Genomic DNA, 24565 nt, shown 5'->3' with positions numbered 1-24565 from the left:
TCTGTTGCCCAGCAATCGCCGCAGCATCAGCAAGTACAGTCGCCTGGCGGCGGATTCGTCGATGATCAACAGCAGCAACAGCAACAACAACAGCAGCAGCAGCAACAGCATTTGCTACAGCAACAGCAACAGCAAAATCAAATGCAACAACAACAACAACAGCAGCAGCAATCCCAATTACCACAGCAAACGGTTATGATGCAGCAACCAGTGGCCGTTGGTCAATCGGCTCCACCGATGCCGATGAGTCCAACCGATATGGGTACATTCCGGCAACCGTTGCCACCGAACATGATGGCACGACCACGAATGCCTGGAGCAATGAATCGACCAACAGCAGGAGGCGGAAGCATCGTCGTCGGTCCTAACTCTCAGATAGTGTTACGGCAACAGATTGTCCGTGCAGCAACCGGCACCAACCAGATGGTCATCACTCAGCAGGGCATGACAATCACTCAGCAGCAGCAGCAGCAGCAGCAACAACAACAGCAATCACAAATTTTGCGCCAACGGATGCAGCTGATTGGACCAAATGGAACGCCAATATCCGATGGTAGCGGCTCATCGCCTAACGGTGGTGGCCAATTCATTACTCCTACCGGACAGATGCATACTCAACCACATCAACAGCAAATGATCGTCAATAACCAACAGCAGCAGCAGCAACAATTGCTTACCTCATCGCAAACGGATCAACAGAACATAGCTCTGATCGCACAACGATTAGCTGGTGAAGGTGAGGCGCACGTTCCATCGCAAACCCTTTCTTCGCGTCCTGCTGGAGCTCCACAGCAGCAAAACCAGCAGCAGCAACAACAACAGCCGCCATCCCAGCAGCCCAATGCGGGTGGCGGTCCATCAGAGATACCGGATAGTGTGAGTGCCGAGTTGGAAAAGCTCGAACAAGAGGACAATACGGGTATGGGTGAGGTGGAAGGTGTGGGCGATCTGTTAGGTGAGCTGGGAGATGACGATGCGGAACTACTGGACTCGCTAACGGCTGAAATGGGTGACATACATTTCAACCTACTCGAGTACGCCGATCCGGAACTCAATTCGACGGACGGAGAGAAGTCGACTCTGCTGGATAGTCTGGAGTTGGATGACGATGCTAAGGATGCGGAAGCTAAAAGCAGGCAAAAGATCGCAGAGAGCAGCGATGGTGTTGGTGTTAGCAATGCAAATAATGCAGCAGTTCCGAGTGTTGGTGTTGAACAGCATGGCATACAGTCAGCACCCGGCAACTTTGCTACCACGGCACCTAATCAAGTCATGCAACAGCAACAACAGCTTCAGCAGCAACAATTTGGATCACAACAAATACTCAACCCTCAGCAGCAACAGGTACAAATGCAAATGAAGACGATACGCCCAACCATGATAAACCAATCAGTGATGCAAATGCAACAACAGCAACAGGTATATTGTGCAGAGTAAACATGTGCATTCAATTTCGCTAACATGCAGTTTACATCCACACAGATTCAACAACAAGGAATCCTGGTCGGTTCGAATGCGATGGGAGGGCAGAGGATGATTCTAAAGGATGGGAATGGTGGTGTTGTAACGTCCAATATGAAGGCTGGGTAAAAATCAATGACAACGAACATTAGCACAAGCTATTTGCTTTATTGTAATTATTATCATCTTCCGTTTCCCGTTTCATAGCTTTATTAATCAGCAACAACGCATGCAACAACTCAAGCAGCTAGGCGCTGGTGCGGGAATGGGACCGGGTATGGTGCAAACCATGATTTCCGGTCAACCGCAGCAGACCCAACAGCGTGTCCTGCAGCAGCAAATGGCTGGCAATCGTATTATACAGACCGTAGTGTCAAATCAGCCACAACAGTCTCAGCCCCAGCAACAACAACAGCAGCAGCAGCTAAATGCTGGAATGCTTCAACATCCACAGCAGGTGGTAGCACAACCTCAGCATCTTCAGCAACATCAGCAGCAGCAACAACCACAACAACAACAGCAGGCACCACAACAAACAAACGTACCCGGAGCGGTTGGACAGCCACCCCCACCCCCCTATCCGGAGCCTCCACCACCATACCCGGGCAATCAAACGATGCCGAATGCAGCACCTCAAGGCCATACTGTTGCTGGCGGTAATCCTCAGGTGAGACCACAATTCATTATGGGAAAGTGGTTGAGTGTTATGAAATCTTCCGCAAAGTTAAATACGTCTCTTCGAACTGTATTGTTGAAAATTATGAATTGGGGAACCCCTTCGTTTTGCTTTTCTACTTTATACACTCTTGCCGCGTCTCACATCTGCCCTCTCTCGTTATGTGCTCCGTTTTTGCTCGTTTACGGTGGCTGATTATTTGGTCTCATTTCTCTTCTCGCTCATTCGCGATCGATCGTTCGACAGAATCAACCGTACGCGAAATATTACGATCACTTCTGTGTACCTACTTCTTCCGCAAGTGCTTCTTCGCGTCGATCACTGTTGCTTAAGGTGAGACGTTTCCACAAAAAAAACGGATGCCAATGGGCCACCGGTGGAAATCACCCCCTCGGGCACACATACGCGCACACGTACACGCATCAACACGATAGTTTGTTGTGCACTCTAGTCTTTTACCACTTGGTCCCAGCAGACCTAAGCTCACCTAGAATCCGTTCGCGCTGAAAGCTGCCCTATCTAGAGCAGTCGATCATGTTGGCCGTTTAGAAACATACACACACAAACACACTTCGCTCGTTCTTACTTACAATGCTTGGTCTAAACTTTGAAAAGATTTTACTTTCGTATCTTGCTTTTCTCGAAAGCGTCACAGTAGCCACTGTTAGCTAGATTATACGTGCCACTGCGTACTATTGACTTCAATAATTCAATTTTAGATTGATTATGTTCTTTGCATCGCTACTTTTACCACCATTGTGTGTGTTGCTTTCAAAAGTTTTACTTTTCCCTTTCGCGTAGTAGCCCTCGTTCTTCTCCGCGTCGGACTTCGTTGCTTTATTACAAACTTTTTCTCGCTATTCTGTCTCTTTCGCTATTTCTACAACTAAACCGTAAATGACCGCTGCCCGATTGAGTGCAACTCCTACCAATCTTTAGTGTCACGTGTGTATGTGTGTGTGCGTGGTAGTGCCGTATGAGTAGGCAGCTTCAACCACAAGCGTCTTAACCTAAATAGCGCGGCACCTCTTTCGCTTCGTGGTTTGATACACCAGTACACTAGATGCTTGTTATTGGTGTATTGTTTCGCAAAAACGAGTCACCGTTCATGCTATGAATAGTAAGCTATGATTGCGCCCCGTGTCATCAAAAGCGAGAGATAGTAGTCGCGCCGAACTAGTCAGCAGTAGCCCGGCATGCATTGCTTCTAATCATACTAAAACCTCTTTTATTCCATAACATTTCCCTTCCTCCTAGGAACAGCGTTTGCTTTTGGAGGATATGGTGGAACAGGAAAAGCGGGAGCAGGCGAACCAACTGCAGCAAGCTAACGATATGCCGCCGTCCAGTCAAGGGATGATGAGCGATCATCAGGTATGTTTCTTTCAAGCTTTTAAATTCCCAAGATTGTCTGACGTGACGACTACCATCGCTTGTTGTCTTATTCCAAACAGGATTACATACGTAACCGGCCACAAGGTGGTCTGATACCGAACCCGGGACAACACCAACAACAGGCGATCGCTCAGCAACTCCAGATGCAGTCACCGAATGGCGGTGTTGGCGGCCAGTTTATGGTACAACAGCAACAGCCACAACAAAGGATGAATCCACAGTGGCGTCCTCAAACACCAGTCCACGGTACCGGTGGTATGATGGGAACGCATCAATCCTCACAATCTCTCGTCACACCAACCGGCACAAGTGGGGGAATGATGAACCCAATGCTGCAACAGAAAATCGGAACGGGAGGCAACTCTGTTAATAGTGCTACATTATCATCAGTTCCGCTGGTTTCTGGTGGTAGTGTGTCATCAGTTATTGCCCCACCACCAGTTGTCGATCCGACGTCACCATCTACCAATCGAACAATACCACTGTTCCAGGCAAACCTGCAACCACAACCGCCACAGCCACCGGAAAATATAGTCACCGAGCAAGATCGTATGCTTCAGGCCAACTACGAAACTTGGCTGCAGCAACAGAACACGGTCCTGTCGAACCAACTGAAGTACTACGAAACCGAAATAGTAAAGCTGCGTAAAGTAAAGAAGCAACTCAACACGAAACAGCGGCAACAGCGCAAACATGGCAACGAGTTGGCGGAAGGAGATGCGAAGGAGCTACAGAAAACGACGGCTGACCATACAGTCATCCAGAAGCAGCTGGAAAACGCACGGCGTCAGCAGCGCCAGCACTCGGTCATACTGCAGGATTACAAAGCAAAGCACCCTTCGTCTGCTGCTAAAATGCTTGGTGGTACCGGTGCCTCGACCCCGGGGAGCTCACCAGCTTCCCAGTCGCTACTTGCCCCGCAGTCACCGTTAATGTCGCCCTCTCCAAGCTCTTCAATGCATCAACAACCGGTACAATCGCCGTTAAATAGTAACACGATTTTGCAGCCCAGCCAAAGCCCACTGCACTCACCAAGTCCACTGCTCTCCCAGAGTCCCGGTCCCGCTAGCGTAAACTCAGTGATGCAGAGCCCGGGCGGTAATCATACGAACTCAAACAGTGCCATGTCGCCGTACAGCACCATGCAACCGTCGCCACGCATCGGTACGCCACATTCACAAATCGACGATAATCCCTTCAGTCCGGGACATGGTGGGGGTCCTTCGCCATCGCCCTCGCTGCCCGGAAGATTAACGTCACCTGCACCGCGCATGACCTCACCACAGCACCGGATGGGTGGACAGCAACTGGTCGGTGCCGGCAACAGAATGGTACAAAGCCCGGGTCATCACCAACAGTACAGCCAACAGCAGGGTATGATGATGAATCAAAATCCGATGATGAATCCTCAGCAACAGCAGCAACAGCAAACGCGATTCGTTCGACCACAGATCATACCGAATGATCCCAATGTACGAATGCGAGTTGCCAGCAACATGCAGCTACAGCAGCAGCAGCAGCAGCAACAACAACAGCAACAGCAACAGCAGCAGCAACAAATGCAGCATCAACAAATGATGGCTCAAAATCCTAACATTCGCCAAATGCAGCCAGGCAATAGTGGAAGTGGTTACAATTCACCTCTCGGTAGCCCACAGCCGATCATGTCCCCTGGAGGAGCAGGTCCGGTCAACATCATTGGCCAACAACAGCAACAGCAGCAGGGTATGGATCCACGACAGATACAATTCATGCAGCAACAGCAACGCATTCAACAAATGCAGCAACAACGCCAACAGTTGATGCAATCACCGCAACATTCAACCGGCCAACTCCTGCAACAGCAATCACCCCAGCATCCCAACAGTGGCGGTGGTGGTATGCAAATGATACAACAACAATCACCACAGCATCCGGGCGCCGCCGGTCAAATGATGCAGCAGCAGCAACAGCCTAATCAGCAGCAAATGCAAATGATGCAACAGCAGCAGCAGCAGCAGCAAATGCAAATGCATCAGTTACAACAACAGCAACAGCAACAGCAACATATGAACTTTGCAAAGCAAAGCCCGATCCATCAACAACCACCGTCGCCCTTGTTGAGCCACGGTGGCAACACTCCCACATCACAATCTCCGATGCCTCAAAGTCCGATGTTGTACTACGGACAGCAGCAGCAGCAGCAACAACAACAACCCCAGCCACAGCAGCAGCAAATGATGCGCCAACAGTCAATGACCGGTGGGGAAAACTACGCCAATAATCCCAACAATGGTGGTGGCAGTGGTGGTGGGATGAATCATCCTTCCAATCCGATTCCTGCTCCAACATCGGCCCCGTTCGCTAATATTCGATACGTGAAACTTGGTTTGCGTGGTGGGTCACCGATGTGGGACAACGGAGCACGTGGCAACAAGCGAGCGATACCCGTAAACCAGCAACAGCGATTGCAGAAGCTTCTGCTGCAAAGACAGCAGCAGCAGGCAGCGGCAGCTGGCACATCGGCTACTAATACCGTTGCTAGCGTAACTGTGACACCTTCGTTGCAACAGCGAACGGTAGTGGCCGGGAGTAGCACTGGTGCTACACCCGAAGGCCGCAAACTGGCGACAGCAACGTTTATCCAGCAGCACCGTAATCGTATAACGATCGTTCCGAAACCACAGGTCGTGACGTTAAAGACAGCAACCATTGGTGGTGGTGGTAGCGGTAGTGCTAGCAGCAGTAGCACTAGTAGCAGTGTCGAGGAAATCGTGGTAATCGATAGTAGTCCTGATGAAAAGCAGCAGCAGCAGCAGCAACGCTTGATGGACTACGACGATGACAACGACCATAAAGCGCTAGTGGCAACCGAAGTTTCGCTCAACTCGGTCGCACAGCACGGTGTCGATGGGGATGAGACGATCATCGAGTCACTGTCGAGTACTGGCAGTGCCGCGGGTGTTGGTGGTGTCAGTGTTGGTTCCAGTGGCGGTGGGTACGAGATCGTTGGCAGCCCACTTAACTCGCAGATCGTCGGTGGTTCCGAGTACAATCTCTTCTCGGAGGACGTGGTTGAATGTGTCGACAGTGAGGATGGTGGTGTGACGATCGTTTCCTCACCACTACCAGTAGTGCTATCGACAGCGAAGAAATCAGACACGAGCGATATAACGAATGCAAAGGACAGTAGACCGTTGTTAGTTGGTTCAGAGATTGAAATCGTCGAGAGCGTGGATGATGCTAGCAATAGTATGGCGTCGACATCAGAGGATTTCGAGGCCATGATTGATAGCCGTCCAAAAGAGGCCCAAGGCAGTTCAGCAACACCATCCGTTACTGGCAGAACGATTGTGGTGGTCGACAGTGGATCACCGAAAACGGGGACGATCTATCTGCGAAAGGATGACAATAACAAGCTGGTCGCGGTTGAAAAGTTGCCCACCGGCAGCAGCACAGCGTCTGGTAAAGAGATGACGGTGGTCACTGTATCGGCAGCCCCAGGGCAGCAGGGTGCCACGTCAGCGAAACCGATGTCCTATCCGACAGCCAGAATTGCCGCAATACAGCAATCGCTAATGCAAACCCGTCCGATCGTTTCGGCCGCACACCAGCGTCTAGTAAAGGATGGCACCGAAACCACGGCAAAGCTATCGATCGGCAACACGACTATCTCAGTGCCGATACTGAAAAGTATCCCCATCACGACAGCGACAACACAGCCCAAAACATCATCCGACCAGCAGCAGCAACAGCAGCAACAACAGCAACAACAGCAGCAGCAGCAGCAGCAACAACATCAGCAGCATCATGGTAGCAACAGTGCAGCTGGTACAGGCAGTGGAGGAGGAAATAGTGAAGGTACCATGCCGGGAGCGAACAAGACTACGACCATCAGTGTTACCGGAGGAGGGCAAACGAAAAAGATTGTCAACGCATCGGGGCTCACTATCGGTAGTCTGCCCAAAGGAGCTACCTTCACTGGTGGCCTTGGTAGCACTAACGTTAGTGGCGGCAGTGGTGGTGGTGGTGGTGGTACGGTCATAACGGTCGGAGGACAGAAAATCAGCACCACAACCAGCATCGTAACGCTTTCATCACTTAACTTGAACGCTCAAACGGTGGCCGCCGGTGGTGCGTTAATTACTAAATCGTTCGCACGTCCCGGTGGTGGCACATCCGTCACTATCCAGCAGCAGCAACCCCAGCTGCAAAAGCAGTTCAATGTGGCCAGCATGGCTGGATCGCAGATAAAAATTCAATCTGCCACCGGAAAACAGTTGACCATCACACCATCCGCGGTCAGTATGAACAATGCAGCAGGGGCCTCGTCGGCTACGTCTACCGCGGGCACGACGACGGCCACGATTGTGGCCGTTACTCAACCACAACAGCAGCTAAGCACTACTGTGCCTTCCTCGGAGAGCCTTGTGATGAACATCAAGTCGAAAGCACCATCACCGAGCATAAGTTATGCGAAACTGTCTTCGCTGACCGTTTCGCAGGATGTGTCGCTGCCGACAAAGATCTTCGAGGATGATTCCATCTCACCCGACAGCTCGATCAGCCAAGAGGATGCCGACCAGTTGCCGCTAGAGAAAGGCGATCCAACGCCTTCGCAAGATGATGCCACGGGAAAGCCAATGGCGGATGGCGGTAGTTCCTCCTCATCAAACGATTCATCGATCGTAACGCAGAATGAACTGAAAGGAGGCACCGTAACCAGTGATGGTAATGTGGTGCAATCGACGACAATGGTAACAGTCACGGCGGCCGCCGCCGCCCCGACGAATGCGACTGGACTCAAGCCGAAACAAAACATTATTCCGGTCCATCTCATTGCGAAAGCGCGTGAGAATTCGCGCAGCCCGATCATGGCGAATGCGACAGGAGGAGGTGGTGGAGGAGCAGGTTCCAACGTGTCCTCCTCTGGTACTGTAAGCGGCAGTGGTACCACTGGAGCACGTATCGTGCCACAGCTGTCACCTCTCTCGCAACCGAATGAACTAACGCTTAACGCCATGAATGTGTCGCAGCAGGTGCGCTCGATCATGTCCTCAATCAATGTGGCCACAAGCAGCGCCGCGGCACCAACAAGCGTTGGAGGTGGATCTACCAGCTTCACGACCTCGACGTTCGGTACGGTCGTACCGATGTCGTCGCTCACCAATGCGACCAGTGTAGCAGCATCCAACATCTCGACGATCACCTTCGATACCGTATCGATGTCACCGTCGGCATCTTCCAAGCGTCACCAAGACAACATGAGCAAAACGGAAACGATTGCCAGCATACTCAAAACGGTTTCCGGTAAAACCATCCTACCGGCATCGGCTATCGCGAGCAACTCGAACCTAGCGAAAGCCGTATCAGAGGCAGCAACGGCATCTAGCGTTGCATCAGGAGCACCGCATACGGCCACCGCAACGATTGCCGGTACCAAGCTACAACTGAGCCGTCTGCCTGGTCAAGCCGGTATGGGCGGGTCCAATAGTAATGTATTTCTGTTCAAGCAGGTTCGTGCACCAAACAGTAAGCAAACCGTCGCACACAGTCTAACCCAAAAACAGCTTGTAGTGCTGACCAGCTCACAGGCTGGTCAAGGTGGAGCACAACAAATTAAAATACAACAGCAGCAACAGCCGATAACGACCGCTAGCGTTGGTGGTACTGGCACTGGTGGCAGCTTCTTGAAGCTGTCTAGCGCCCCAACGGCCACGACCGGAAGCTCTGCGATTGCTAGCAGCAGCGCGGCGGCGTCAATGTCCGTCATCGAGCCTGGTTCGACGATGGGCGGTACGCCACAGCAAATCATCTGTACCAATCAGGCGACCGGACAGACAAGGATCGTCAGCCTAGGCACAGTCGTTGGCACGACGAGCGATGGTACGAAATCCATTCTAATGACACCGAACCGACCGGCCGGCGCCACTGCTACATCCAGCGTGGTCGTAAGCGTAACTTCCGCCAGCCCCATCACGACCAGCATCCTCAGTGCGACACTGTCGCAGCCTCTGCTCAAGAGCAGCAGTAGCGGCGGTAGCAATTCAACGAACAGCAACACCATGAGCACACTACTCCAAAACCAACTCCAGAGCGTTACCTCGTTCCGGCGGTCGAAATCCACCGATGAACCACCGATCCACCATCAGCTGCACGGTCGTGAGCAGACAGCAACGCACGTTCTCAGCAAGCGGTTAAGTCTCGAAGCAACGAATGCATCACAACAACCTACCACGCCAGCAACAACGGCTACGGTGGTGGCCACCATAATCAAGAGTGAACCGGTTGACAGCTTGACGGATGATACAAGTGTAAGCTCCTCTTCTACCTTGGGTGCAGCCAAAACGTCCGCTGCCGATACTTCGAGCAACAACGCTGGTGGTGGTGGTGGTTGTAAGTTCTCTACCATAAGCAGCTCATCTATTAGCGGCAACACCAGTACCAGCAGCAGCAGCAGCAACAGTGGCGGTAGCGGTATCAGTTCCGGTGTCGGCAAATCGGAAGAATCGCAAAACGTACTACTGAAGCAGTTGCTCCAAAATACGACTGGATCGAGTTCCTCGGTGGCTTCACCGGCACCCTCACCGATCGGCCGATCGGTCGTTCCGGGGCTTATGACGAATCAACGAGCACCGAGCTTGGGTGTCGTGAGTTCGCTCGAGGCACAGCTCGCACGTCCCGTCATTCCACCGTCGGCTAATCCACCGACCGCCATTCACCAGATCATCAGCGCTCCCCATCCTTCCTCCCTTTCTTCGGTGGCAAATGTTACCATTACGGCGGCAGCGTCCAGCTCTTCCTCCTCCTCATCATCATCGTCGGCTGCATCCGCGTCAAGCTCCTTGGTCACTACGCTGTCCAACGTTACACCGTTGCCTACATCCGCGAGTTCCAACAGTGGTGTGGTTAGTGCTGCTACCGCTCCAGCTGTTACGGCTACAGCAGGACAACCATCAACGGTGGTTGTCGTGAGTATGGCTGCTGCTTCAACACCAACATCATCTAGCACTAGCACCCCTGCAACATCCAGCACGCCAACGGCGGAATTATCGGCAAACTCCTCAACCACCACAATGGCATCGTCAAACAAAGCGAAGATGCTGATTTCGAGAGAAACCTCGTTTGTCTCAAAGCCCCCGTCCAATCTTGCTAGCCATCCGACACCGAACCTGGTCGCCAATATGCTCGCCGCCAGCATCAAGAAAGAAGAGATGCTACAAGCGGCTGCCGCTGCTGCCTCGACCACTGCCGTGACCGTAGGAACTGGAGGTGCTCCCACGATCGCAGTATCCACATCCGGAGGTCAACCACCGGTGGTGAAGGTGGAACCGGGAAACGCACAACCGATCGTGCAGGGTGCGTCATTGAACCAGGGGGACATGGTAGCAACGACAACTGCTGCCGCCACCACGGTCACATCAGTAACCCAGCAGCAAACCATGCCAACGGCTACTGTAGAGACCACAGTCACGACGGATGTCGCGATTGCAACGTCCACGGTGAAAACGAACGTTGTTGACGATCAGCAGCGACGTGTGACGCCGAGTCCGGTCACTGAGACCACACCTGGTGGTACCAGGCCGACCACACCTTTGTCATCGTCATCACCAGCGCCACCATCACGTCCTGGTTCAGCTTCACTCCGTATCGATGCCAGTGCCACAGTAGGCGGTGCAGAGTCGAAGGTAACTACGGCTAGTAGCCCGGTAACAACCGTCACTAGTAGCAGCAGCACCACCACCAATAGTACCAACTCCTCTTCGTCCGTAATGACCGTTGCTCCATCATCATCATCATCGATGGGACCCCCACCTTCCCAGACACCTCCGATCGGTCCGAATACATCACCGTCTCCAGGCAATGATTCTGCAGCGACTGTTACCACGGCAACTAGCAACACCCCGACGCCTGCGATTAGCACTGGCAGCAGCAGCAGTGGCAATGGATCATCGTCCACGCTCTTGTCTACCACCATCAAAGAGGAACCAGGTGTAACTGTGGATGCGACCACAGCAGCCCCAGCTTTGCCCATTGAGACTGTCCCGGCGAAAACCGCGGCCGAGATAGCGTTGGAGCTGAAGAAGAAAAAACGGCGCGAATATCAGAAAAACCGTCGCCAGATGCAGATTCAGTCGATCAAGGAGGGTCAGCAGCAGCAACAGCAGCACGGTGGCGGTAATGTTGGTGGTGTCGGTGGTGGTACCGGCAGTGGTACGGGCACTGGCGCATCTGCCGCTGGCACCGGAGGGGGTGGTGGCAGTGGTGGTGGCGGACAGGCTAAGAAGAAAGCACGCAAATCGACTAAGGTGGAGGAGGATTACGATACCTGTATCGATAATCTGATGGGCCAGTTGCGTCTGCTGCCACCGATGCAGATCCTCGAACCGCAGCTACCGCGCAACCACGCCGTGTGCCCTCTGTTCGGTACGGGCGAACTGTCCCGGTTCACCTTGCTGAAGTCATACTCGATCGCTAGCGGGGATCTGACCGGTTGCTACGGTGCAGCTCAGCTGCCCACGGTGGCCGATTTCTACAACACGAGCCCGTTCGGTGTGAAGGAACCACCACCGAAAGCGGCGGTACCGGCCACCGCCCAGACCCAGCGTGGGTTCTATGATCAAGAGTTTCCACCGATCAAGTTCGAAACGGAGGAACGGCAGCGGTATGAGTTTACGACGGCGGGACGCGGCGGTACGGCGGCAGATCGCGATCTTGATTCGCCCGATACGATCGTCAGCACATCGAGCCCCGAGTGTCACCGATGGGACGCCTCACCGATCGGGTTTCCCGGTTTACGGCTAATCAAGGAGGAACCCGAGGACGACGAGGATGATCCGATGACCGTATACGGCCGTATGTCACCGGTTGTACCGATCCTGGCACCGGTTCCGATTCGTTTGCGCAAGGGAGGAGCCATTACACTGCTCTCCGATGGGTCGGCGGCACGTCTGTCGCGCCCGGTAACAGCCGCATCGCGACAGGACACTAGCGACAAGGAGAATGAAGGTGGTGGTGCCGGTTATAAAGATACGGTACGATCCCGGTTCGGTGGCCCACCGTCGACAGCGTCCGTGATGGGCCCTAATCGGCCCAAGGATGGCAGTAACGTGACGGTCACGCTAACGCTTACTTCTTCGGCCGCCGAAGACATCCTCGGGGTGCTGCGCGATCTCGCCAACATACTGGAAATTCCGCCACCGACTGCGTATCAGATTGTGGAGCGAACGGCCACACCCACGAGCCAAAAGCTGGGCCTGTACCGTGCGAAGGGACGGGATGGTAAGGAAGGGGCACCGATCGACATCCAGACGATCCTGAACGGAATGGCACGCTTCTGCCGTCACTGTGACGTGGTGATCCTCAGCAACATCATCATCGCGAAGGCAACCGAGTTTCCGCTATTGACGGCTCGTAATGGGCCACGGGATGGGTCGCAGGATGACGTTGGACTCCTGGAGTCCGATGAGCTGTACTTCTGTAGCGAGCAGTGCTACCGACAGTTCAAGTGGCGTCCCACCAACGTGCTGGATGTGGATGACGAACGTACACCGTTGGCCGCCAAATCGGTGCCGAATGCCGAAGACGGGGATGGAACAGTGAAGGCAGCGGTGGCGTCTACCGCGGTTGGTAGTGAGGATACCGTGACAATCAAGCAGGAAGTAAATGACGAGGAAATGATGGTAGTAGACTCAGTGGCAGGCGATGGATCAGCTAGTGGCGATCGAAAGAATCGCAAACATCCGCTTGGCGGCGCTGCCAGTGAGGATGATGTGAGCGAGCAACCACCGGCGAAACAGCTGAAGGGCGTCCGGTACAAAACCTTCACCCCGCACTGTTTCCCCGTCCAGCGGCTCCGGAAACCATCGGAGAAGGAGATCACGGAAACGTTGTTCCGCATGAACATAACGGTGACGCCATCGCCCAAGGTGCCGGACGATACGCGGCGCTGCATCTTTTGCCACACGGTTGGTGACGGTGTAGCGGATGGGCCCTCTCGTCTCCTGAACTTTGACGTCGACAAGTGGGTACACCTGAACTGTGCGCTTTGGTCCGATGGCGTTTACGAGACGGTCAACGGTGCGCTCATGAACCTAGAGACGGCGCTTCAGCACAGCCTCACGTCGGTGTGCGCTTTCTGCTCTAGCCCGGGTGCCACGATCAAGTGCTTCAAAACGCGGTGCACCAACGTGTACCATCTCGGGTGTGCAATGAAGGATGGTTGCGTGTTCTACAAGAACAAGTCCACCATGTGCGCGACACATGCACCGCGCACGGAGAAAGACTCGGAACTGACGACGCTGAGCGTGCAGCGGCGCGTCTACGTCGATCGGGATGAGAGCCGCCAGGTCGCGTCCGTGATGCATCACTCCGAGTCGAGCAATCTACTGCGCGTCGGCAGCCTCATCTTTCTCAACGTTGGCCAGCTACTGCCGCATCAGCTACAAAGCTTCCACACACCCAACTACATCTACCCGATTGGCTATAAGATTGTAAGTAGTGACACCAATCGCGCCTTCCTCTTTTTCACCAACCAATGGCAAAAGCATTAACCCGCAACTGTATTTTATCCACTCTCTCTCTGCTCTCCAGATACGCTTCTATTGGTCTATGCGGAGACCGAACAAGCGATGTCGCTACATATGCTCTATCGCGGATGTCAGTGGGCGGCCCGAGTTCCGGGTGCTCGTACAGGAAGCGTCCGAGGAGGATATCGAGCTGCGCGACGCAACACCGAAGGCGGTCTGGCAGCGGATCCTTGAACCGATGGCGTTGCTGCGCAAAAACTGCCACCTGGTGCAACTGTTCCCGCGCTACGTCAGCGGTGAGGATCTGTTCGGGCTGACGGAACCGGCCGTGGTGCGTATACTCGAGAGTCTGCCGGGCATCGAAACGCTGACCGACTATCGGTTCAAGTACGGGCGCAATCCGCTGCTCGAGCTACCGCTCGCCATCAACCCATCTGGGGCGGCCCGTACCGAGCCGAAGCTGAAGCACACACTCTCGTGGAAAAAACCGCACACGCAGCGCACGGGAACGGCCGCTAGCCAGCGGCCTACCTTCGTGCCGACCAGTTCGTCCCCGGCCGGTGAAGTTGCCTGCCCATACAGCAAACAGTTCGTACACTCGAAAAGCTCGCAGTACAAGAAGATGAAGCAGGAATGGCGTAACAATGTGTTTCTGGCGCGCTCGAAAATTCAGGGCCTAGGTTTGTACGCAGCCCGTGATCTCGAGAAGCACACGATGGTGATCGAGTACATCGGAGAGGTGATCCGCACCGAGGTGTCGGAGCTGCGCGAAAAGCAGTACGAGGCAAAGGTAAGGCGGTGTTCTCGTCCTTGACAGCGCGATTACAATGCGTGCATTTAGCTAATGATGCATTTCTTTCATTCTTCTCACAGAACCGTGGTATCTATATGTTCCGCTTGGACGAGGAGCGCGTGGTGGATGCGACGCTTTCCGGTGGACTGGCACGCTACATTAACCATTCGTGCAATCCAAACTGTGTGACGGAAACGGTCGAAGTGGATCGTGAGCTGCGGATTATCATCTTTGCCAAGCGGCGCATCAATCGGGGCGAAGAACTGTCCTACGATTACAAGTTTGATATCGAAGACGACGCCCATAAGATCTCCTGCATGTGCGGCGCACCCAACTGCAAGAAGTGGATGAATTAAAGGACGTCGCTCATATCGCGGTGACTCAGTATGTGGTGTCTGCTGCGACGCACACCATATAGTAGCTTACGATACGATAAGTGAGTAGAACAATAAGTGACATACATACAGTGTGTGATACGGTATGGATAACCCGCGCGTAGAGGATACAAATTGTACGGGGACCACACGCGCTTTCTTCTCTTTATTGACGAAGGTAATGACGAATGGTGAAGACGACGACGACGACGACGACAAAGGCCAAGGCCATGTCGTGAATAAACCGTACAATATACAAACACCTGTACCCCTCCCCCCAATCACCACACTCTCACCCTCTCCGAACTGTAACTCTAATAGAGACTATATACATCTATACACATATACATAACTATATCTTTACCTATATACATATACTATTAGGAAGAATATATATATACATACATACATATATATATTTTCGGACGATTATTTTAGCAACAGATTTTGCTATATATACAAAAGGATTGTGGTGTTGGTGCGAGTCGAGTAAATCGTAAGCGGATAAACAAGTGAAAAACGGGAAATAATGTGCAAACAAAAAGATTACGAGATCGTGAGAAGAAAATTGTTGTGTTTAACACCAGCAGAACACTCACCACCCAGGCCAGACACGGTGGGTGGGTGGTGGAGATGGTGGTCTACCAGAGACGGGTTAGGAACTTTAGAACGGTAACAAGGAAACAGAAGAGATAGATAAGGTATAGGATTAGCGGAATGGTATGTTGCGTCGTGGCCCATACCATCAATTCACGCATCCCCTCAAAGCCCATACACTTTCACAAACCTCCTTTTTATACACATTACGCATGTTAAGTATTAAAGCGGATCGTGGTGTGGTGCGAATAGAGGAAGCCATTTTTTAGTTAGTACCGATGGCTGGAACGTGTAGTGCAGACACATTCGAAAAATCCCGATTAAGAAAAGTTGAACAAATGTACAGTTAAAATAAATACAAAATCCCAATATTATATGCAATCTAATCTCGTTGAAAGAATCCAAGTTAGCTACCGTTTCTATCTGTCCTGAATACAGTATAATTGATCATCTCGCCCGGAAAAATATCGTGGGAAAGATGAAGCATAGCATATCTGGGTTGTTAAAGCTGGTTAGAGAGAAATGTGTGAAACGACTCCTTTTGGAATGATTTGTAGCCCTGAAAAGGACTGTTTGAAATGTGCGAGGGGTTTGTTGGAAGTAATCGATTTACTTCTTTGCTGGGGCGGCCTTCTTGGCAGCTGGCTTCTTGGCCGGAGCAGCGGCCTTCTTTGGTTTCGGTGCCTTCGGCTTGGCAGCAGCTGCAGCCTTGGTTGGCTTGGTCGCCTTCTGCTTCGGGGCCGCTGCTGGCTTCTTGGCGGCTTTCTTGGCTCCTTCCGCGGCCTTTGGTTTCTTGGTGGCTGCAGCTGCCTTCGGCTTCTTCGTCGTGGCGGCCGCCGCCTTGGTCTTCTTGGCTGCTGCGCCTTCAGTCTTCTTCACGACCTTCTTTGGCTTTTTCTCTCCTGCCGCTGCCTTCTTCTTGATGACGATCTTCTCCTTCTTATCGGCGGCCGATGCCGACTTCTTCTTCTTGGGCGCAACCACCTTCTTCTTCTTCTCTACTGGAGGCTTCTTGGCGGCGGCCGATAGCTTGAACGAACCCGACGCTCCAGTGCCCTTGGTTTGCACCAGCTTGCCACTGGTAACTCCGCTCTTCAGCGCCTTCTTGATGAACGTCGACAGCTTCGTCACGTCAGCCTTGTAGTTGGCCGCCACGTACTTCTTGATCGCCTGCAGCGAAGATCCGTTGCGCTCGTTCAGTGCCTTGACCGCGGCAAAGATCATGTCGTTCACCGGAGGGTGTGCCGCTGGCACCTTCGGCTTCTTGGGGCCGGCTGCTGCCTTTGGCTTCTTCGGAGACTTGGCCACCGCCGCTGGGGAAGCAGCGGCCGCTGCAGCTGGAGCTTCGGTTGCTACGGTATCTGCCATGGCTTCTTGATGATGCTCGTCTCAAAACGGTTTGGTCACCTGGAGGATCTGCTTGGCTTTCGCGCCTTGACGGTTGTTTATGCTTTTCTACGCACACTGGTTCACACACTGCTGTGTTGGTGATTGTTGATGCTGTGTCGTCACACGCTTCGCCCCTCCCTTAACTTGCAACTCTCGATTTAGAGCAGCATAAAAGCTAATGCCACATTTTATGTTGCCGCTCTTAAGAAATCGGAAAAATTGTGTTTCACATTTTCCTCAATATGTCCACCAAATCCAGTCGTATCGATATCAAATGCAACTGATACACGCAGCTTACACATGTGGCTATCTGAAAATATCCACTTGCGACACTCTGGAGCTCCGAAAAGCCATCTAAATAGGAATCTTGTCGCAAAATTGTGACTTTCTCATCGCATCGGTTGACTTAAAAAGCGATTATTTTGTAGTATAGGCATGGTTTCTCCTCAATCGCATGTTATTAGGCATCTTTAGGGTTTGAATTTACTGGAAAGTATGACTTTGAGGCGATCAAACGCAAATTAAATGCCCAAATCGTCTTTTTCTGAACAAGCTTTCGGCACCATTCACAGCCTCGGCATGTTGTAACTCATTGTGGGGAACGCGTTGTACCAGTTTGGTTTTCGGTCAAAATATCCTTTTTCCAATCACCAAGCATTCTCAAACCACTGGCAGACAGTGCTATCAAGACTGTTGTGCATAGTTTTCATCCAATTTTAGCGAAATATGTTGATACAAACGCATATAATCGCTCCATAGTTTTACCAAGCCAGCTGTGAGTTCCACTGACGCCGCCTCATTTGGCAGGATGAGGTTGAACGTTTTCGAACCGATTAAAGCATAGAAAAGTGCTATTTAAAATGAATTTACTGTATAAAACACAGTCAAAATAGGAATTTGGTCAAAGAATTCAGTGGTTGTAATCGGCTGTATTCAGCCTTCCTAGCACCTATCGCCACCGACCACAGACGCCAAGCCTCGGCACTCATTGCACACGTCATCGGATTGTGTCTTGTGGCAGTTGCCTAAAAGGTTTATGAAAATGTTCTCATCCTAGTTGTTGAATTGAATATTTGCTGTAATAGCTACACCAAATGCATCAAGTTATTACAGCTTACAATTCATAGTCAATCGTTTCGTCTCATCTTATATCTACTCACCAGAATCGTCCCATTGAGCACCGGTTGTGGTGCGAAGCTCCGCAATGTTGAACAACGATCATACGAATTCAATACAGCAGAGCATAGATCATGTAGATCATGATGGTAACAGCTTTTGTGCATTCATAGGAAAATAGGGTTATTCTGTGCCAGTATAAATAATTTTCAGATAATAAAAGTGTCCGTAAAGTGTGTATTATCATCCTTGGTGAGTCTATTATGTCGTATGTAATTTAGATTGGTCATTAACAGAGGTAATTAGTGCAGCAGGAATGCCGTTCGTTCCATGCTCTTCATGTTGGTGCTGTGATAAAGACGATCCGTCCGTCTTAAAAAAATCCGCCGAACGGTTATTTTAAAGGAACCGGCGTTAGTTTCCGTCCCATGCTGTAGAGGTCGCTGTCGGGAAAGCTGACGGGAAATGCGAGGAAAACGGTCTCACGCAATAGCGATCCGACGCTACGATGGTTCTATTTAGCAGAAGCTCGGATATATCCTGCTCATACAGCCGTTTAGCAATCATTCTTAGGGATTTTGCAGAAGAACGTGTCTCGTATGTTGGCTCAAAACAGCCCTTGTCCTATGTTGTACGTCGCATCCGGGTAACCAGAAGCATTGCGAACCAAGTTGGCTTTTACCTAAACTAGCAACATCATAACTATGCTGGCATTAGGTAGATTCAGATCAGAGCAACCTTTGCGTCGTGAATAGTATATCCAGGTAATTTAAGCAAAAACTAAACTACGTATCCAACCCCCTTTCTAATACCAAATGTCCTGTGTACCTGGACAGCATAGCCCGGAGAAATATTGGGGAAAGATGCAGCATATCGCTGGTTAGAGAGAAATGTGTGAAACGACTCCTTTTGGAATGATTTGTAGCCCTGAAAAGGACTGTTTGAAATGTGCGAGGGGTTTGTTGGAAGTAATCGATTTACTTCTTTGCTGGGGCGGCCTTCTTGGCAGCTGGCTTCTTGGCCGGAGCAGCGGCCTTCTTTGGTTTCGGTGCCTTCGGCTTGGCAGCAGCTGCAGCCTTGGTTGGCTTGGTCGCCTTCTGCTTCGGGGCCGCTGCTGGCTTCTTGGCGGCTTTCTTGGCTCCTTCCGCGGCCTTTGGTTTCTTGGTGGCTGCAGCTGCCTTCGGCTTCTTCGTCGTGGCGGCCGCTGCCTTGGTCTTCTTGGCTGCTGCGCCTTCAGTCTTCTTCACGACCTTCTTTGGCTTTTTCTCTCCTGCCGCTGCCTTCTTCTTGATGACGATCTTCTCCTTCTTATCGGCGGCCGATGCCGACTTCTTCTTCTTGGGCGCAACCACCTTCTTCTTCTTCTCTACTGGAGGCTTCTTGGCGGCGGCCGATAGCTTGAACGAACCCGACGCTCCAGTGCCCTTGGTTTGCACCAGCTTGCCACTGGTAACTCCGCTCTTCAGCGCCTTCTTGATGAACGTCGACAGCTTCGTCACGTCAGCCTTGTAGTTGGCCGCCACGTACTTCTTGATCGCCTGCAGCGAAGATCCGTTGCGCTCGTTCAGTGCCTTGACCGCGGCAAAGATCATGTCGTTCACCGGAGGGTGTGCCGCTGGCACCTTCGGCTTCTTGGGGCCGGCGGCTGCCTTTGGCTTCTTCGGAGACTTGGCCACCGCCGCTGGGGAAGCAGCGGCCGCTGCAGCTGGAGCTTCGGTTGCTACGGTATCTGCCATGGCTTCTTGATGATGCTCGTCTCAAAACGGTTTGGTCACCTGGAGGATCTGCTTGGCTTTCGCGCCTTGACGGTTGTTTATGCTTTTCTACGCACACTGGTTCACACACTGCTGTGTTGGTGATTGTTGATGCTGTGTCGTCACACGCTTCGCCCCTCCCTTAACTTGCAACTCTCGATTTAGAGCAGCATAAAAGCTAATGCCACATTTTATGTTGCCGCTCTTAAGAAATCGGAAAAATTGTGTTTCACATTTTCCTCAATATGTCCACCAAATCCAGTCGTATCGATATCAAATGCAACTGATACACGCAGCTTACACATGTGGCTATCTGAAAATATCCACTTGCGACACTCTGGAGCTCCGAAAAGCCATCTAAATAGGAATCTTGTCGCAAAATTGTGACTTTCTCATCGCATCGGTTGACTTAAAAAGCGATTATTTTGTAGTATAGGCATGGTTTCTCCTCAATCGCATGTTATTAGGCATCTTTAGGGTTTGAATTTACTGGAAAGTATGACTTTGAGGCGATCAAACGCAAATTAAATGCCCAAATCGTCTTTTTCTGAACAAGCTTTCGGCACCATTCACAGCCTCGGCATGTTGTAACTCATTGTGGGGAACGCGTTGTACCAGTTTGGTTTTCGGTCAAAATATCCTTTTTCCAATCACCAAGCATTCTCAAACCACTGGCAGACAGTGCTATCAAGACTGTTGTGCATAGTTTTCATCCAATTTTAGCGAAATATGTTGATACAAACGCATATAATCGCTCCATAGTTTTACCAAGCCAGCTGTGAGTTCCACTGACGCCGCCTCATTTGGCAGGATGAGGTTGAACGTTTTCGAACCGATTAAAGCATAGAAAAGTGCTATTTAAAATGAATTTACTGTATAAAACACAGTCAAAATAGGAATTTGGTCAAAGAATTCAGTGGTTGTAATCGGCTGTATTCAGCTTTCCTAGCACCTATCGCCACCGACCACAGACGCCAAGCCTCGGCACTCATTGCACACGTCATCGGATTGTGTCTTGTGGCAGTTGCCTAAAAGGTTTATGAAAATGTTCTCATCCTAGTTGTTGAATTGAATATTTGCTGTAATAGCTACACCAAATGCATCAAGTTATTACAGCTTACAATTCATAGTCAATCGTTTCGTCTCATCTTATATCTACTCACCAGAATCGTCCCATTGAGCACCGGTTGTGGTGCGAAGCTCCGCAATGTTGAACAACGATCATACGAATTCAATACAGCAGAGCATAGATCATGTAGATCATGATGGTAACAGCTTTTGTGCATTCATAGGAAAATAGGGTTATTCTGTGCCAGTATAAATAATTTTCAGATAATAAAAGTGTCCGTAAAGTGTGTATTATCATCCTTGGTGAGTCTATTATGTCGTATGTAATTTAGATTGGTCATTAACAGAGGTAATTAGTGCAGCAGGAATGCCGTTCGTTCCATGCTCTTCATGTTGGTGCTGTGATAAAGACGATCCGTCCGTCTTAAAAAAATCCGCCGAACGGTTATTTTGAAGGAACCGGCGTTAGTTTCCGTCCCATGCTGTAGAGGTCGCTGTCGGGAAAGCTGGCGGGAAATGCGAGGAAAACGGTCTCACGCAATAGCGATCCGACGCTACGATGGTTCTATTTAGCAGAAGCTCGGATATATCCTGCTCATACAGCCGTTTAGCAATCATTCTTAGGGATTTTGCAGAAGAACGTGTCTCGTATGTTGGCTCAAAACAGCCCTTGTCCTATGTTGTACGTCGCATCCGGGTAACCAGAAGCATTGCGAACCAAGTTGGCTTTTACCTAAACTAGCAACATCATAACTATGCTGGCATTAGGTAGATTCAGATCAGAGCAACCTTTGCGTCGTGAATAGTATATCCAGGTAATTTAAGCAAAAACTAAACTACGTATCCAACCCCCTTTCTAATACCAAATGTCCTGTGTACCTGGACAGCATAGCCCGGAGAAATATTGGGGAAAGATGCAGCATATCGCTGGTTAGAGAGAAATGTGTGAAACGACTCCTTTTGGAATGATTTGTAGCCCTGAAAAGGACTGTTTGAAATGTGCGAGGGGTTTGTTGGAAGTAATCGATTTACTTCTTTGCTGGGGCGGCCTTCTTGGCAGCTGGCTTCTTGGCCGGAGCAGCGGCCTTCTTTGGTTTCGGTGCCTTCGGCTTGGCAGCAGCTGCAGCCTTGGTTGGCTTGGTCGCCTTCTGCTTCGGGGCCGCTGCTGGCTTCTTGGCGGCTTTCTTGGCTCCTTCCGCGGCCTTTGGTTTCTTGGTGGCTGCAGCTGCCTTCGGCTTCTTCGTCGTGGCGGCCGCTGCCTTGGTCTTCTTGGCTGCTGCGCCTTCAGTCTTCTTCACGACCTTCTTTGGCTTTTTCTCTCCTGCCGCTGCCTTCTTCTTGATGACGATCTTCTCCTTCTTATCGGCGGCCGATGCCGACTTCTTCTTCTTGGGCGCAACCACCTTCTTCTTCTTCTCTACTGGAGGCTTCTTGGCGGCGGCCGATAGCTTGAACGAACCCGACGCTCCAGTGCCCTTGGTTTGCACCAGCTTGCCACTGGTAACTCCGCTCTTCAGCGCCTTCTTGATGAACGTCGACAGCTTCGTCACGTCAGCCTTGTAGTTGGCCGCCACGTACTTCTTGATCGCCTGCAGCGAAGATCCGTTGCGCTCGTTCAGTGCCTTGACCGCGGCAAAGATCATGTCGTTCACCGGAGGGTGTGCCGCTGGCACCTTCGGCTTCTTGGGGCCGGCTGCTGCCTTTGGCTTCTTCGGAGACTTGGCCACCGCCGCTGGGGAAGCAGCGGCCGCTGCAGCTGGAGCTTCGGTTGCTACGGTATCTGCCATGGCTTCTTGATGATGCTCGTCTCAAAACGGTTTGGTCACCTGGAGGATCTGCTTGGCTTTCGCGCCTTGACGGTTGTTTATGCTTTTCTACGCACACTGGTTCACACACTGCTGTGTTGGTGATTGTTGATGCTGTGTCGTCACACGCTTCGCCCCTCCCTTAACTTGCAACTCTCGATTTAGAGCAGCATAAAAGCTAATGCCACATTTTATGTTGCCGCTCTTAAGAAATCGGAAAAATTGTGTTTCACATTTTCCTCAATATGTCCACCAAATCCAGTCGTATCGATATCAAATGCAACTGATACACGCAGCTTACACATGTGGCTATCTGAAAATATCCACTTGCGACACTCTGGAGCTCCGAAAAGCCATCTAAATAGGAATCTTGTCGCAAAATTGTGACTTTCTCATCGCATCGGTTGACTTAAAAAGCGATTATTTTGTAGTATAGGCATGGTTTCTCCTCAATCGCATGTTATTAGGCATCTTTAGGGTTTGAATTTACTGGAAAGTATGACTTTGAGGCGATCAAACGCAAATTAAATGCCCAAATCGTCTTTTTCTGAACAAGCTTTCGGCACCATTCACAGCCTCGGCATGTTGTAACTCATTGTGGGGAACGCGTTGTACCAGTTTGGTTTTCGGTCAAAATATCCTTTTTCCAATCACCAAGCATTCTCAAACCACTGGCAGACAGTGCTATCAAGACTGTTGTGCATAGTTTTCATCCAATTTTAGCGAAATATGTTGATACAAACGCATATAATCGCTCCATAGTTTTACCAAGCCAGCTGTGAGTTCCACTGACGCCGCCTCATTTGGCAGGATGAGGTTGAACGTTTTCGAACCGATTAAAGCATAGAAAAGTGCTATTTAAAATGAATTTACTGTATAAAACACAGTCAAAATAGGAATTTGGTCAAAGAATTCAGTGGTTGTAATCGGCTGTATTCAGCCTTCCTAGCACCTATCGCCACCGACCACAGACGCCAAGCCTCGGCACTCATTGCACACGTCATCGGATTGTGTCTTGTGGCAGTTGCCTAAAAGGTTTATGAAAATGTTCTCATCCTAGTTGTTGAATTGAATATTTGCTGTAATAGCTACACCAAATGCATCAAGTTATTACAGCTTACAATTCATAGTCAATCGTTTCGTCTCATCTTATATCTACTCACCAGAATCGTCCCATTGAGCACCGGTTGTGGTGCGAAGCTCCGCAATGTTGAACAACGATCATACGAATTCGATACAGCAGAGCATAGATCATGTAGATCATGATGGTAACAGCTTTTGTGCATTCATAGGAAAATAGGGTTATTCTGTGCCAGTATAAATAATTTTCAGATAATAAAAGTGTCCGTAAAGTGTGTATTATCATCCTTGGTGAGTCTATTATGTCGTATGTAATTTAGATTGGTCATTAACAGAGGTAATTAGTGCAGCAGGAATGCCGTTCGTTCCATGCTCTTCATGTTGGTGCTGTGATAAAGACGATCCGTCCGTCTTAAAAAAATCCGCCGAACGGTTATTTTAAAGGAACCGGCGTTAGTTTCCGTCCCATGCTGTAGAGGTCGCTGTCGGGAAAGCTGACGGGAAATGCGAGGAAAACGGTCTCACGCAATAGCGATCCGACGCTACGAT

General features: G+C 50.9%; 4 protein-coding genes across 8 annotated transcripts in view; 1 reads left to right on the top strand and 3 right to left on the bottom strand.

The window, feature by feature from the left end:
- LOC125956042 (histone-lysine N-methyltransferase 2D-like) overlaps nt 1-16177 on the top strand; it is a 32151-nt gene extending 15974 nt beyond the window's left edge. For 4 of the 5 annotated variants that reach the window (XM_049687504.1, XM_049687503.1, XM_049687505.1 and 1 more), the window contains 7 exons: nt 1-1419; nt 1483-1586; nt 1669-2128; nt 3395-3511; nt 3592-14004; nt 14105-14830; nt 14914-16177. The exon at nt 1-1419 is cut by the window's left edge and continues 845 nt beyond it. In XM_049687504.1, the coding sequence (XP_049543461.1) occupies nt 1-1419; nt 1483-1586; nt 1669-2128; nt 3395-3511; nt 3592-14004; nt 14105-14830; nt 14914-15189 (13515 nt within the window). In that variant the 3' untranslated portion in view covers nt 15190-16177. The remainder of the gene's footprint in view (nt 1420-1482; nt 1587-1668; nt 2129-3394; nt 3512-3591; nt 14005-14104; nt 14831-14913) is intronic. The other variant, XM_049687502.1, reaches the window with a different exon arrangement.
- Nucleotides 16178-16392: 215 nt separating this feature from the next.
- LOC125956043 (histone H1C-like) lies at nt 16393-17270 on the bottom strand. Its single transcript, XM_049687506.1, has one exon. It carries the CDS (start codon nt 17170-17172, stop codon nt 16414-16416), a length of 759 nt encoding a protein of 252 aa, XP_049543463.1. The 5' UTR covers nt 17173-17270; the 3' UTR covers nt 16393-16413.
- Nucleotides 17271-19265: 1995 nt separating this feature from the next.
- Nucleotides 19266-20143, bottom strand: LOC125957583 (histone H1C-like). The gene has a single exon (XM_049690376.1). The coding sequence runs from the start codon at nt 20043-20045 to the stop codon at nt 19287-19289; it is 759 nt and encodes a 252-aa protein (XP_049546333.1). The 5' UTR covers nt 20046-20143; the 3' UTR covers nt 19266-19286.
- Nucleotides 20144-22138: 1995 nt separating this feature from the next.
- LOC125957571 (histone H1C-like) lies at nt 22139-23016 on the bottom strand. The gene has a single exon (XM_049690363.1). The coding sequence runs from the start codon at nt 22916-22918 to the stop codon at nt 22160-22162; it is 759 nt and encodes a 252-aa protein (XP_049546320.1). The 5' UTR covers nt 22919-23016; the 3' UTR covers nt 22139-22159.
- Nucleotides 23017-24565: the final 1549 nt, after the last annotated feature.

This window comes from Anopheles darlingi, chromosome 3 (assembly GCF_943734745.1).
Source record: "Anopheles darlingi chromosome 3, idAnoDarlMG_H_01, whole genome shotgun sequence".
In the NCBI taxonomy this organism is placed as follows: Eukaryota; Metazoa; Arthropoda; class Insecta; order Diptera; family Culicidae; genus Anopheles; species Anopheles darlingi.
This window is presented reverse-complemented; position numbering and strand designations above follow the sequence as displayed.

Bases quoted from the DNA above. Each gene is read 5' to 3' on its own strand.
- LOC125956043 (XM_049687506.1), bottom strand. From the start codon at position 17,172: ATGGCAGATACCGTAGCAACCGAAGCTCCAGCTGCAGCGGCCGCTGCT.
- LOC125957583 (XM_049690376.1), bottom strand. From the start codon at position 20,045: ATGGCAGATACCGTAGCAACCGAAGCTCCAGCTGCAGCGGCCGCTGCT.
- LOC125957571 (XM_049690363.1), bottom strand. From the start codon at position 22,918: ATGGCAGATACCGTAGCAACCGAAGCTCCAGCTGCAGCGGCCGCTGCT.